The sequence below is a fragment of the Taudactylus pleione genome, unplaced genomic scaffold (assembly GCF_031769625.1).
Source record: "Taudactylus pleione unplaced genomic scaffold, aTauple2 ptg001408l, whole genome shotgun sequence".
Taxonomy (NCBI): Eukaryota; Metazoa; Chordata; class Amphibia; order Anura; family Myobatrachidae; genus Taudactylus; species Taudactylus pleione.
The window spans coordinates 1,486,400-1,502,587 of record NW_028285808.1 but is presented as its reverse complement, the minus strand read 5'-3'; the positions used below and the strand labels follow the sequence as shown (position 1 = coordinate 1,502,587).

General features: G+C 45.5%; 1 protein-coding gene across 2 annotated transcripts in view; it reads right to left on the bottom strand.

The window, feature by feature from the left end:
* The window catches only part of CRMP1 (collapsin response mediator protein 1), a 104,091-nt gene that overhangs the window by 70,314 nt on the left and 17,589 nt on the right, over window positions 1-16,188 (bottom strand). The window contains exon 1 of one of the 2 annotated variants that reach the window (XM_088463590.1): window positions 9,328-9,387. The exons of the other annotated variant lie outside the window; for it this stretch is intronic. Coding sequence (XP_088319716.1) covers window positions 9,328-9,336 — 9 coding nt within the window. The 5' untranslated portion in view covers window positions 9,337-9,387. Of the gene's footprint in view, window positions 1-9,327; window positions 9,388-16,188 lie in introns of those variants that run through there. 2 annotated transcript variants of the gene reach the window in all.

The following is a 16,188-nucleotide window of genomic DNA, read 5'->3' as shown; positions in this document are numbered from 1 at the left end:
AGACACGCCCTTTGGGTGGAGAAGACCACGCCCTCTACAGCCGTCTGCAATCTCCCTCAGAGTCTTTTTCAAAAGTAGGTATGGCCATGTTGCACTGTAAGAGATGCAAATACTTTTTATTTTTTTGCATGCGGGGTAAATGCTAGCTGCCTTTGCATGCATCTCACAACTGCTGGACAGCTTTATTTTTACACTGCAATGTAGATTTGAGTTTGGACACGTCTCTCTCTCAAATATAAATCTATCTGCGGTTTTACATCTGCCCCACCTGCAGTGCAGCATGGTTTTACCAAAGTGCAAAGACACTGCCTTTTTTTGCTTTGCTCCAAACTCAGAATCAGCCCCTACTGTACATGTAATATGAATTAAACCTATATGCATAGTAAAGGAAATGAGTATGCAACATGAACAAGTCCCAGGAAGGGGAATAAGATTAGAAGAGAAGAGATAAAAAAGAATGTGCTGTAATAGATAAAAGGAGAATAAAATAGTTATTTTACAGCAAAAGATGACTTGCTAAAGGAGACAGTGGAAATGTTAGAAGACTGGCTTTGTACTTATATTAATGATTCCTTTTCATGACCTGTTTGTACATTCATTGCTGTTAGATGAATGGTTTGTTCCTAATGACTGGAAATCATAGAGTCTCAAACTGCTTAATTTTCCGCTCAATACTAATAACCATATAGAAGACTGACTGATGTATTATTTTCACAGCATTATTGATGTTATAATGTTATACATTAATATGCTGTATAAAACACAAAGAAATAGGCATGAGCATACCACTGATTAATTATTATCATTTTACACCTCAATCTTCGCACATCAGTTTGACAGTGTTCCTTCCTTACTACATACACATGTAGCAAGTGTTTAACATATAAGAAGACAACTTCATTTATGGAATGCTAAAGTGTCCCCAAGGCTTTTTCTACCACCGGATGACACTATTGAGCAAACTGAATTGCGCATGTGTCATTATATTTTAACATATTCAAATTTTGCTGCATACATACATTTTCATAATGATATGTTTCTGCTGTAAGTACAGCCACATTCATTCATTTTCTGCTACACTGCAGGTTGCGTGCCTTATGCCCATCTTTCCTGTATCAAATAAGTTGTTTCATGGTGGTACAGTGGGACACCGAACAGACACCAGCTTTGCCATGGGTACTTTGTTGGAACCTAGAAAACAAACCCCTTTCTGTAGCACTTTTCATGTCCAGCGGTGTGTGTGCCCTCTGTCCCAGTAGCGTGTAAGCCATATAATGCACAGCACAGATTTGAAGGTTCTCAATGGGGTGATCAGCAAATTCATCTGAGTCAATAATAAATCTCAAATTTCTTTGTATAAAATGAGTCAACTTGCCGCGTCCGAAAGCATACGCTATTGCAGCTAATTATCGCTATGTGACTGGATCAGGGGCAGATGTGGATATGCTGAAACTGCTTTAGAACAGACCTTTAGCCCAGACGCCCCGTTATCAGGTCTTTTACACGCGCCCCTCTTCTTATTTATCACACATCACACCAAACTTTGCTGATATACACCAATTGTAGGGCTTGGAGTCTTGCCAGATCTCAAATGAGGTATCCCCTGCCATTACTTTATTTCTCCCCATAGGACATAATCCAGGTTTTAATACGTTGTTTTTTTTCTATGTTATTTAACAAATGAGGTCTTCAGGGCCATGAATCTATTTACCAACTCCTAGATCACACTTCAATGACCATTTACACCAGTGGTGTCAAACTCGGGCCCTTCAGCTGCAGTGGAACTACACATCCCAGCATGCACTGCCAAAGTTTTGCTATTAGGGCATGCTAAAACTGTGACAGGGCACGCTGGGATATGTAGTCCCACAGCAGCTGGAGGGTCCCAGTTTGATACCACTGATTAACACCATAGACCATTTACACTTATGATACATTACAGGAATTGTATCCACAAATGACCATACTTCTGTATATTTTCAAATACGTACTGTACCTATGTTAATTCTATCTTACGTAAGATGCCGGACGCATATGAGGGTTGTGCACAGGCTGATGTGCTGCTCCGCTGCCCTGGCTTGACGCTTATTACGTCTAATATTTATGCTCACACATGTCACTCTTTATGTTTGGACAAGGAGACAACTGGTCTGGCTAAATTGTGCAACGTATTGTGGACCTCATTCAGAGCCGGACGCTATTTGCGCTCGCTCGTTCAGAAAAAAGGGGTGGCTATTCAAATGAACGTTCGCTCTTTGCGGTCTGTTCATGCCTCTAGGTCTGAATGAGCGAACAAAACTTGCGGTCGTTTTTTGGAAAACTACACCACCTGGCATCCTACATCATGTCCGCTATTTATTAGATTAATCGAGTACATCGACCAGCGTATGAACTGCTCGCTATTCTTGTGGTTGGTTTTTCCTACCGCAATCTTGCGAGCAGTTCTGACTATAAAATAACCCAGTGACGTGGTCAATGACGCTGATGTATTAATTATGCACACCCTTAAAACGCCCGTTTTGACCTTTAAGCACGTCTGCGTTCGGATCTCCACTCCCCGTTTTCAAGCACCTTCCCCTGTTACCACCCACATACGCCTCCTCCTGTCACTCAAAATAGCAGGCATTCGCTATTTAGCGAACAAACGATTTTTGGCCGCACTGACTGGTTCGCGCATGCGTATTACGATCCGTACGCATGCGCAGTTGTGCAAACATCGCTCGGAACGAACGAGCGGCCGCTTACAAGCGGCTCTGAATCAGGCCCTGTATTCCCTGAGGTGTCCATAGCTGACATTCTTAAAGCGATTGTAAATGTAAATAAGCAGCTAATTTCTGCATCACATGCCGAGATGAATTAGAAATATTGCCCATTTCCTACATCACCCCTAAATTGAGATTTCTCCTAGGGACCTCACAGGACTCTAATTGTTTTAAATGTAAACAACCTGAGCTGACCTGATGCATACACAAATGTGCTCCTCGGTTCAAACTTACATCACCACAATGCTGGGGAAAGTAACATGACTCCTGAGCTTACTTATCTACTCTCCCGATTTGTCTGGGAGTTCCCCGTAAATCGGGTGGTCCGTGAGGGTCCCGGACAGCCGGCGACCCTCACGAACCACCCCGCGAATCACAGGCAAACCCCCATAGTGGGGCGCCGATGACGCAATTTGCGCTGAATCACGTCATCATGACCTTGACCCCTGCTTCACAATGCCGAAAATATCAGCATTGTGTAGCGGGGGCAGGGGTAAAATGTCGCTATTCTGTGGCCACGCCCGCCCCCACTCCGTCCCGACAGCCGGGTAGTATCCCTGGCCGCGCCCCGTCTACCGCACCGCGTCCCCTGCTTGTCCGACCCAGTTGCCCCCTCCCGAAGGGGACTGCCAGAATGTCCTCGGTGTCAGGAGTACCCAGGCTGTCCAGGGGCACGCGTGTGCTACTAGCAAAACTCTATCTAATCTCTATTACCTAGTTGCAGCAATAAAAACGATCTTATCTCAGTGGCTATCTTCTGATACACTTTCCCTGACACTTTTATGACCCAGAGTGTCATATATGCTTCATATGGATGGGCTGGAGGTGTCGCTAGTCAAAGACAGTAAGGAAGAAAAATTTTGCGCAGTACGGTGCCGGAGCACTCGTGGATTCCCAAACTTTGGGAATATCTGCGATCAGCAGTGCACGCTACTGAATCAGGCGCAAAGTGCATCACAGAAGAATGAAGCTTCCTAATCTTGGAGAAATTGTTGCAGTGATTGGTGATACCTGTACTAAAATAGGCATAAATTAGGTGCTCTGTAAACCCAGAAGTGACACAATTTGTGTTATTAAGGTCCAAGTTGCGCTTATTTACAGTAGTTCCACTTCCACAGCGTGTTTCTTCAGACTGCGGAGAATTCTCAGAAATGTTACAATATATGAACTGCAAAGATGTCCGCACTGGCAAAATGGGAATATACGGGGATGACTAAACTGTGTTTGCCCTACAGTGCTGTATGTACTGGGGTGGGGGCAGAGTGATGGGAATGGGTGGGGAAGAGAATGGGCAAGGACACGGGGAGCTGCTCAGAGGGAAGGGCGGCTGAGGTGACCCGATAGATGTTGTGTCCATACATTTACCAGTAGCATATAAATTAGAGTAACTTGTATGTTTCCCTCTTTCCTCCCACCCTCAGTATTTTTTTTATTCAGCACTTATATGTTATGTCGGGTGAACTGACTTACAGATACCATACGATGATCCTCCCTCCACTCCTATGCGTTCTAGGATAAGGCAAGAGATGTAGTCCCAGTTGCTCCTACCAGCTCCTCTGTACACTGTGACAGCGCCGTGTTCATGCGGCATCATTATTAGAAGTCCGCCACATGAAAGCTGCAGGGAGTCAGGCACGTGATTGCAGGGCGGCAGTGCGCCCTTTGCCGTCCATGAGGCCACACCCAGGGCCATAACTGGCGGTGTGCGAGCAGTGTCAATGCACAGGGCGCAGAGCCCTATGGGTGGCACCGTCGTAAACGGTCCCTACACCTTGCTAGCAATGTGCCTGATATAGCACCCTGCAGCCAGAATCTCTGTAGCAGTGCCGCCCAGAGCATCCTTCAGACGGCACAGGCATTGCTGTCATTCCCGGTGACTGTGGTCCCGCACCCACTGCATGATGGACGTGTGGCCTGCTCCGGACGCCAGGACCCCAGTTACGGCGGTGGCAGGACTACTAGCACTAAGTACAGCACTGCCTGGAGCGTCCTCAGAACACTCCTGGCAGCTATACAGACTGCAAGGAGCATGCCTGAATTGTCCATAGGATGCTGTGGGCGGCAAACCAGCAGCAAAACTGGCTGCATGGTCTCGTTCCAGGCACCCCGTTAGGCTGATGCAGGGGCCATGGGGCAGCGACGGTGCTGCCCACAGAACCATGCGCTCTGGACCTAATTCAGTGCATGCATGCGCGAGACCCGGATAGTGATAGGCATGCTGTCGCTCTGGGTCTCGCTACAAAGGGGGAGTGCTGTCGATGTTGAGTGACAGCTCGCCCCCTTAGGTGGGCGTGCTGGGGGCGTGGCTGCCCAGACAGAGGCGTTCCCATGGGAACGCCTACAGTCTGGGGCCGGCCCCACTGACATCACAAGTGATGTCAGTGGGAGTGATCTCAGCTCTGATAGAGCCGAAATCACTCCAGGGCTTGCGGCAGCTGGTGTCCCCGCAAGAAAACTGTCACCCTACACTGCAGTCTGATTAGCATAATGGTTAATCTGGCTCTGGCTGGGCGGTCCTTGGGGCCCACAAGAGATGGAGCTCAGAACACGTGCACACCCTTAATCCGGCTCTACACCCAATGGGCTCTGGACCCTAGGCAGGAGACTAGGTTGCCTAAGGGATGATCGGGCTATGTGATGGATATAGCAAGTTCCCATAAGGGAAACTCTACCATCAGAGCCGGCCCTAACCAATTTGGTTGGCTGGTGCCCCCTAGCAGATAATCCCACCACTCTACACTCTACAGACACTCTCCCCCACCTCTTCATACATGATACTCAGTTTTCACTTACCTCTTAGGTGTTCCTCCCTTTTCTTTCTTCCTGTTCTTTCTTCCTTTAGTAGTCTGGCAGAGGATATAAAACTGTGATTTGCCCCCATTTTAACATATCTTTTACATCTTCCCTCTCTCTCTCTATAGATAGATAGATAGATAAGCTACATGTACACACACACACATACAGCACACACACTGATCCAGTTGCTGCCCACCTCACACCACGACATACTGCCCCCTTCACTGCCCGCCTCACAGAACAGCACCCCTCTCAGCACAGCACCCCTGGCCTCATCTAGTACCACTTTCTCAGCACAGCACCCCTGGCCGCATCTAGCACCCCACATCCAGAACAAAACCCTTAGCCTTATTATGCACCCCTTTCCCAGCACAGCACCCCTGACTTCATAGTGCACACCTCATTCAACACAGCACCCCTGGCCTCATCCAGCACCCCAAATCAGGAAACAGCACCCCTGGCCTCATTATGCACCCCTTATCCAGCACAGTCAGCACCCCTGGCCAGGCTGGCCTCTATGCACCCCTTATCCAGCACAGTCAGCACCTCTCAGTCATCCAGCAGCGCCCCTCTATCAACTGAGAGTTTAGCCTACTTACTTAGGGCCCCATTATCTACGATGCATAACACCTTTAGCGCTCGCTAAAGGGGTTATGTCATCGTTTCTGTATTCAACAAACAATCTAAGATTACAGCTGTTTGTCACAGCATCGTTCTCTCCATCTTTAGATGGCAAGAGCATTGCGGTCCCCTTTGCCGGCAATGGGGATCCAGCGCTGCCTTTCCAGCTTCAGTGAAGCCTTCCAGGCACTGCTGGGTCCCCTCTGAGTTAAGTGCCATGCCTATACGCAGATAGACCATCGCATATGCGCATTACACAGAAGCCCGTCGTTGCCAGTGTTAGACAGCCAGCAGCTGAACGGAGGACATAGCTGTTGAGGAGGACTTCGCTGTATCTCACCGGAGGGGTAAGTATTGTTAAACACCAGTGGCATTTTCACTTGTATCACTGCCATACTAAACGAAAAAATGCTGCTGGTGTTTAGCTTTGTTAATAAATGGGGCCCTTATGCCCGGTACACACTACACGATACGTCGTCCGATACGGTAGATTGCACATATCGTCCACATCGGCCAGTGTGTACCCGCTATGTTGCTGACAATGCATGGCCCCCGCCGTCACTTCAGTAGGCAGGTGGCCGAAAAATGGGGATGGAACATGGGAAAGGGGCGTAGCCTCACAGCACATAAGGTATCAGTAGCGCCATATAATGCAGAGTGCGTCGCAGTGAGGACCATATAATGCAGAGGCACCATATACCATATAATGCAGAGTGCATCGCAGTGAGCGCCATGTAATTCATAGTGTGTCGTAGTGAGCGACATATAATACAGAGGCACCACATAAAGCAGAGTGCATCGATGTGAGGACCATATATTGCAGAGGCGCCATATCATGCACACAGTGAGCGCCATATCATATAGAGAGCATCGCAGTGAACTCCATCTAATTCATAGTGTGTCGTAGTGAGCGCCATATAATACAGAGGCACCATATAATGCAGAGCGTCACAGTGAGCACCATATAATATAGAGAGCATCGCAGTGAACTCCATGTAATGCAGAGTGCGTCATAGTGAACGCCATATAATACAGAGGCACCATATAATGCAGAGCGTCACAGTGAGCACCATATAATATAGAGAGCATCGCAGTGAACTCCATGTAATGCAGAGTGCGTCGTGGTGAGCGCTAAATAATACAGAGGCACCATATAATGCAGAGCGTCGCACTGAGCGCCATATAATATAGAGAGCGTCGCACTGAGCGCCATATAATATAGAGAGCCTCGCTGTGAACTCCATATAATGCAGAGTGCGTCATAGTGCGTGCCATATACTACAGAGTAACCATATAATGCAGAGCGTCACAGTGAGCACCATACAATATAGAGAGCATCGCAGTGAAATCCATGTAATGCAGAGTGCGTCGTAGTGGGCGCCATATAATATAGAAGCACCATATAATGCAGAGCATCGAAATCAGCGGCATATAATATAGAGAGCGTCGCAGTGAGGGCCATATAATATAGAGAGCATCTCAGTGAGCGCCATTTAACTCATAGTTAATTCATAGTGCGTCGTAGTGAGCGCCATCTAATGCAGAATTAGGGGGCGGGGTCTCGGGCAGGGAAAGGAATGTGCATGTAGAATAGAGAGGAGGGAGCAGGGACTCATGCAGTGGCGGATCTAGGGCCTGATTCAGAGCCGCTCGCTCGCACTGTGCGTTCGCAAGCGGCCCAATGTTCTGTATACGCGCATGCGCACGCTTCGTTCTGCACGTGCACGAACTACACACTGCGATGGCAACCCACTCGCTCGCCCAGCAAAGGCAGCCCAGGGTAATGAGTGACAGGAGAGGCCATTAGTGGGTGGTAACAGGGGCAGGACTCTATTAACGGGGGGTTGGAGATGCGAACGCAGGCGTGCATGAGTGTTTCAACGCCGTTTTAGAGGCGTGCATAATTAACAAGAAGTGTCATAGTACACGTCACTTGCCTTTTTTTTACACTGATTTCCTCGCAATGCTTGCAGTAGGGTAAAGCTACCTCAAGCACTGCGTTCACATCCGATGGTGCTCGATGTACCAATGTTTTAATACACTTCCTGGAGATGACGTGTTGCTGGTGGGCGGCTCTGCCTGTGCGATTTGGCGTACGCATACACAAAGTGGCCGCTCGCTAAGACATGGTGGGCGTGCTTATGCCTTGGCGAGCGATCGCTTCCCGTGGCGTCACTTTGACAAATTTGCAAACGCATCTAGCGAGCGTAAGCAGATAGCGAACGGGTCTGAATCAGGCCCCTAGACTTTACTTTTAGGGGGGGCGGTTTAAGAATGAATACCGACTCCTCCCCTCTCTACTCATTACTCCTCCAAATACAGTCCTGCCCTCTGCCATTATCAGTCCCAACTGTTTTGGGCCCTGCACCTCCCTTCTGTTTTAAGGTAGTTTTAAACTGGCGCTTTTCTATGCAGATGCTCCTTACACTAGTTATTGCAGTATAATATTGAGGACGTCACTCTGGCACTTTAATCAATTAAGTGGTCTTGAAAATGCAGATGGCAACATTTTGGGGGGAAAAAACGCTCAAAACAAACGGTTCTTAAACTGAAATATATTATAGTTGAGCAGCCTTGCCACTTAAAGTGCCCACACACATAACGACTTTTCATCCAATTTGGCCGATTTCGACGAATCGTGACGACAGATCATGTAAAAAATGGCCAAATCGTGAGTTTCTACTCTTGATCACGATGCCGATGTGCGTCCCCGCTCGTCGTACCTTCAGATCTGCTGTGCTGTAGGGCAGATTAGCCAATCTGGGATACAATGCACTGGCTGCAAGATAGATCTTAAATCAGATTGGACATTTTTAACTCCAAATCGTGACCACGACTGCCTGGGGAGAGTTCAGGGAGAGTTCAGGGGAAATCGTGTACATCGGCTGATTCGGAGCAAGTCGGTATGTGTGTGGGCACCTTTAGATTCATGTTAGGAGGTATGCGATGTGCCGATGGGGTCAAATGCAGCATTATTATTAGCATTACCTGCAGCATGGTGCCCACATGTCAGAGGATCAACAGGTAACTGACCGGAAGATGTATGAGTGCAGCATGATGCACCCACACATCTCCTTCCTGACACCCTGACATGTAATATGCTGTAAACAGTGAATTACAGGGAGATGTGTGGGGACAGTATTATTACCTGTAGCATGGTAACTTGTCAGGGATTCCCATGCTGGCTTCCTCCAGCAGCGGCTATCTTTACAAAGGGTGCAATGCCTCATGGGATTTGTAGTTTATCTTTTACTGCTCAGAGTCTAAGCAGTAAAAGATAAACTTCAAATCCCATGCTACTTCTCTACCTCTGGCCGGCCGCCCGGGTGCCTCGGTTGACTTCTGACTTGTCTCAGCTGCCCTGACAGTATGAGGCCGGAGCGGCCAGGTCCTGGCTGGCACCAGCAGCGCAGCGCATCTCACCCTGGCCTCTGCTGAGGGGCCTGGTCTCAGGCTGTATAGTGACAGCCTGGTCAGGTAGGTCTCATCCTCCTCTGGCCAGACTGCCTCCTTCTTCGGTACAGCCCGCTGCCAGCCGTAGCACTGCAGAGTATTGTAATAATGAGCCAGTTTGACTTATTATAAATACTGCCAAGCGCAGGCCCCTTCTTTGTTTTTCCGGGACCCAGTGCAATGCACCGGCTGTACTGCTAATAGTTCTGCGGCCCCTGCAGCCGAGCCGCGAGATGCCCCTTAGGCATTCCAAATGCCTTAGGGGTCTATTTACTAAGCAGTGTTAGGAGACAGAGTGAAAAGTGATAAGAAAGTGAAAAGGTGCCAGCCAATCAGCTCCCAACTGTCATCTCAAAGGCTGTGTTTGAAAAATGACAGTTGGGAGCTGATTGGCTGGTACCTTATCACTTTCTTATCACTTTTCACTCTGTCTCCTAACACTGCTTAGTGAATAGACCTCTTAGGCTGTTGCCTGAAATGCCTAGAGCCAGCTCTGTCTACCATAGATGTAGGCAGGAAAAAAAGAAGAGAGCAAAAAGTATCACTGGAGGCAGATCTTGCATATAGAAGAGGAGAAAGTTCAGTAAATGTAGCTTTCATTAAACATTGTAGGGAGAGAATGACTAATCATGTGGCTTAAAGCCTAAAATTTCATTATAACACTCATGCAGAATATAGGGACCTAAATGTAATTCCCTTTAAATATAAGCTTACTATACATTCTAATACATAAAACAAATGTTACAGAAGGACCTGACATGCCAGTTTACTTGTCCCAACCCATCTCTTCTTGGGAGGAGAGATGGGAAAATGTGATTTCCCCAATAGTCTACTGCACACGCTCCAAGACATGATGCAGAGGGAGTGGTAAGTATTGTGAATGGGTGCAGGGAGTGCATTGTAGGCCCATGTGCACCACACAACCTGCAGGCCTGCACACATTATACATACGCCCATGTATGGGTGCTATTAGCAACTCAGGGGTCTATTTACTAATCAGTGTTAGGAGACAGAGTGAAAAGTGATAAGAAAGTGATAAGGTGCCAGCCAATCAGCTCCCAACTGTCATCTCACAGGCTGTGTTTGAAAAATGACAGCTGTGAGCTGATTGGCTGGCACCTTATCACTTTCTTATCACTTTTCACTCTGTCTTCTAACACTGCTTAGTAAATAGACCACTAAGAGACAAATTATTTTTAATTAAAACAGTCCCTTTTGCTAACATTGTACATCTTTCTTTTTGAAAAATTACTCTTTTAGCAAAACTATCAGAAGAATTAGCAATTTTTTTTTTTACATAATAGGTGCCTGCAAGTCATGGCCAAATACTACTGTGCATATAGTAACAGCAAATTACTTTTTATAGACATAATTTAGGGGGGAGAATTATCAAACCTTTTAAAGAGGACAAGTGGACAAGTTTCCATAGTAATTAATCAGCTTCTAGCTGTCATTTCTCTAGTACACAGGTTCTCAAACTCGGTCCTCAGGACCCCAAACAGTGCATGTTTTCCAGGTCTCCTCACAGAATCAATTAAATAATTAGCTCCACCTGTGGATTTTTTAAAACGTGTCAGTGAGTAATGAATACACCTGTGCACCTGCTGGGTGACCTGCAAAATGTGACCTGTGTGGGGTCCTGAGGACCGAGTTTGAGAACCACTGCTCTAGTACACTAGAAAATGATAGCTAGGAGCTGATTGGTTGCCATGGATAAACTCTCCACATCTCATAGAGGGGTATTCAATATGAAACGTTAACTTCACTGTCGAAGTTAACGTTTCATATCGGAGTTTTTACCTGCTTTAAAGTCTCGGGCGCGCTCCCGCTTATCCCCGTATTCAATATAAAATTAACGAAAACAGGAAACTCCGAAGTTGGATTTGCGTAAAGTTACGAATTTTTCCTTAAAAAAATTGTAAGACCCCCCTAAAGTTGTAAAAATATGGGGGAACACTATGGGTACCCCCTTTTAGCCTTTAATTGAAAGTCGGGGATTTAAATAGCCACAGCAGGTGTTTTTTTCCCGACATTGAAGAAGTGTTGCAGAAGAGCACTTAGGTTATTTTTTTCGTTTTTTTAAGTGGTCTCATCAAATTTGGGGTACATGAAAATGGGTACTAGCATATTTTTAAGTCCCTAAAGTAAATTTAAAAAAATTCTGCATTTGTGCACCTGCCGCTATAATTCTATTCTAGAAAACATCTGCCGCATACTTGCAGAATAGCCCTGAACCTATTTCCCTATTGTTATACAATTTTTTTCCATTTTATTTTTTTTTCACCGCAATTTTTAAATTAATTTTTTGGGGTCTCCCTATTTTTTTTAAAACTTTTTTTGACACAGTTCTTTTTTAAATGTCATTCCCAGGGGTGCAGGCTATTTTTTTTAAGCCTGCACCCCTAAACCCCAATTCTGCACTTTTTTTCGACACCTATTCAATGGTGAAAAGTTATCCCCGTTTTTTATCAAAGACTTTTCAAAACGGCGATAAGTCTTTGAAATTGAATACGGTGTAAAAGTAAAACCTGCGATAATGACGTCATACCTCCGATATTAACGCAAAAACGATATTTTCGCTCCCATATTGAATACCCCTCATAGTCTGCTAACTTTTGTAAACTAATAAGACTGAGGTCTAGTTACTAAGCAGTGTTAGGAGACAGAGTGAAAAGTGATAAAGTGCCAGCCAATCAGCTCCTAACTGCCATCTCACAGGCTGTGTTTGAAAAATGACAGTTGGGAGCTGATTGGCTGGTACCTTATCTCCTTTCACTTTGTCTCCTAACACTGCTTAGTAAATAGACCCCTCTATGCTATAGCTGCTAGCATCACAGCACTGACAGTGACAGATACCACACAGGAAACTACTAGGCAGTTACTTTTGAAAGAAAAAGTTTACAATGTCGCATGTGTGTTTCAGCTTTATATGAAGAAACATTTTATGTTTGGTATGTATGTAGTTGACATATGTATGTAGTGGACTTTGGTGCACTACATCTGTAATGCTGGGTACACACTTGTCCATATATCGCTCGTTCTATCGATAAGCGATATATCGCAAATTCAACAGTGCGGGTGTACACCCAATACGTATGTGAACATTGTAATTCACAGACATATCAGGTCGGCCCTGCAGCTCAGTCAATGCCGAAATCATCTGCATGTGTGTATGGACGACCCGACGAGCACACGTACGCTGGTTGCAGGAACAGCCGACACTGACATCACAACTGGACGGGCCCTCCCAGTTGTGACATCAGTCCAGACACATCGAGCGACCGACTGGTATGTGTATATAGCTTATCAAGGGCCTCATTTGTCAATAAGTTTTATCATTCACAAAGAGTTATAAAACTTGTTGCGTATGATAATAGTGCCCCAGCCAATCAGCTCCCTACTGTCACCTGTTCAGAACTGTCATCTGAAAAATGACAGTTGGGAGCTGATTGGCTAGAGCACCATTTATCATATGCAATGACATTTATCAGTCATTGTGAATGATAAAACTCGTTGATAAATAAGGCCCCAAATCGTTGATAAATAAGGCCCCAAATCGGCCACACTGGCGGCGGATAGGTCTGCTGGGCAGGCCGTCATTGACTGCGTCCTGTTGGTCGCAATGTGAAAAATAGTAGGAACATTGCTGACAAAATGGGTTTTGTTAAGAAACGTGGTTGTGTAGACATTTCTGGTGTTCTTACACAATTCAGACCGTTGATCATTGGCATGTATTACTGTGTATTACTGTGTACAGTACCTGGTGGCACCAAGTGTACACTGCTGTCATCCGACGTCACAGAACTGATAATACCGTGGGTATAAACCTGGCAATCAGCAGGAAATCCCAATCCTGTATTCAACCTTCACCCGTTCTGACCGAAAAGATCGATATCACACTGAAATGAATGCGGAGGATCCCCAAGGGCACGCATTGGTTATAAAACAAGTGTACAGCAGACAGAATAGTTAATGACGTTCTTGTTCATTGACTTGTTGCCCTTGTGGAAAAAAATATGTACTTTTTTCATGCATTATTTTAAATGTAATATAAAAAAATTGATGGCTGTATTGTACTCTATCAAGGCACAGTACACAGAATATGGCACACACTTAGGGCCTGATTCAGACCCACTCGCGAGCGGCTGTCCGCTCGCAAGTGGGTCGATGGTGTGCACTGCGCATGCGCACGACATAGGGAGCTCCATCGTGCGCATGCGCGAGACGCGACGAGCGAAGGACTTTCCTTCGCTCGCTGTGTCTGATCAAAGGGGGCGTGCTGTCGATGTTGAATGACAGCACGCCCACCAAAGGGGGGACGCCCAAGGGAACGCCTACCGTCAGAAGCCGGCCCCACTGATATCACTAGTGATGTCAGTGGGAGTGATTTTGGCTCTGATAGAGCCAAAATCACTCCTGGCCTTGTGGTTGAGAAACTCAACCACAGGCTTCTGCTCGCACTGGCAATGGTCGCGATGGTCAAGACCATCGCGACCATCATCCTGCACGCTCATATAGGCTGTGGGTGGTGACCCACAGCTATACGAGCGTCCAGGAGGACGCTCCATAGTTATGGAGGTGGGCCCTGATTCAGAGCGAGCGCTCTGGTCAGAGCGTCCGGCTCTGAATCAGGGCCTTAATGTACAGTATTTATGAGTGTACACCATTATTTGAGAAGCAGATAAAATCATGTAATTTGGGTCTGTTTTTGTTTCTACAGTATTATTAACCTCAATAACATTCATTTCTAGTCAATTTTAACCACCTCACAGCTCATAGTATTGTTTTCACCCAAGGCTGGCTGGCTAAACTAAAAAACAGAGCAGCGGCACAAACACACAGCAGTTTAAAAGAATAGACAAAATCTATGAAACATTGCAGCACAACAGTGACAGACAGGATGGTAGTTTAATAAGCTATACGACCCCACTTAAAGAAGGTATTCATTAATGAAGAACTAGATCAGAGGCCTGGTGGCAGTACAGGGAAATGGAGGTGGAGTATGTAGTGGAAAGCAGGTAAAGCATTGGTTAGTTGATTAAGAAACTTTTATTCGAGATGCGGTCTTGTGAGATCTGTTTTTTTTTCCAGCAACTATGAAGAGAAAAGACCATAAAAGAATATAATGTTGTTAATATAGCCAAGGTTTCCAAGGGTTGCAAGAGAAGCTGGCCATAATAACCCCTTCCTTAGTAATTGAGTAACAACCCCTGTAGTACATTTATGAGCTGCAAACGAGAGTCTAAGGGGAACTAGCTCAGATGCCGGAGGGCAGTACAGGGAAATGGAGGTGGGAGAATGTAGTGGAAGGTAAGTAAAAAAGAATGATCAATTGATTAATTAAAGAAAAATAAATTAGAGACGAGGCCTTGTATCTTATTGTTTATATTACTAACTAATACTAAATATGCACCATAATTCTGTTAATTTTTTTTATATTTTGTGAGGCACCACATTATTTCTGGTTAAAAATGTGTTGCAAATTGGTTAGGTGTTAGAGCAATAACCAATAAAAATGTTTGTCTATGCAAAAAAAAACCATTACCAATGCCCCGAAACAGCCCATAATGAAAAGAAAAGCGGTCCACAATGGAATTGTCCTTGGGCTCTAACACCCTACTTTAATGTTGTATATTATAAAGGACATGCACAGTTTAACAAACCAAGCAGTTCAGCGACAGGGACTGTCACTTTTGTGGCTTAAGTGCTTGGTTTGTTTGGGCCACCACAAAACAAGCTACCAATGGGTTTAAGGCGGCTAACAGCATTGGTAATCATCTCTACACTGGGAAGATGTCATTATCAACCTCACCCTCATCAGTGTTAACATCATCATCACAAAATATTAGCTCATCCCCACTGGAGTCCATCATTCCAGAAGTCTCTGTACTTTGATGCAATTGGTGGCAAAGGTCTTCCTCATATAATTTCTACAGTAGAACATTAATATTTCCACAACTTCAGGAAGTAGCCTCCTACGCCAATCACTCACAAGGTTCCCATCTGTGCTAAACACTCTTTCCAAGTATGGAGCGTGAGCATCTTAAATACAGAAAAGCTAATTTGTACAAGGGGCTCCAAATTGGCTTTTTTTCCTCCCAGTAATCAAAAGGACTGTGTAACATGCTAATTTGTACACTATCATTAAAATAATCCTCCACCATCTACTTATTGTATCATGGTAGAAATGTCAATAATTTTGGGCAATTCTTTAAGCCTGACCAGATATCAAAATGGTGTTTCACTTTGGTGTGTTGCGTGATCCATATTCCCAGTGGATCTCTTAGCTAAGGTCAGTTTTTTCCTGGCAGCAGCATTTGCAGGATAAATGGAATCAGGAGACATTGTCGTGTTGTGCCATTTGAGCTGACAACTTGCTGGCAAGGAGCACTTTGAATCTTTTAAGATCTGTGTCAGTTGGAGATTATGTATGACTTAAACTAGGATCAAGCATGGTTGCCAAAATGTAGTGATCCAATTGCAGGATCTTGACGAACCCTTTGGTCCTGGCAAAGCGAATAAGATGTTGATCTACAAGTCTTTGTTTCATCTCCTC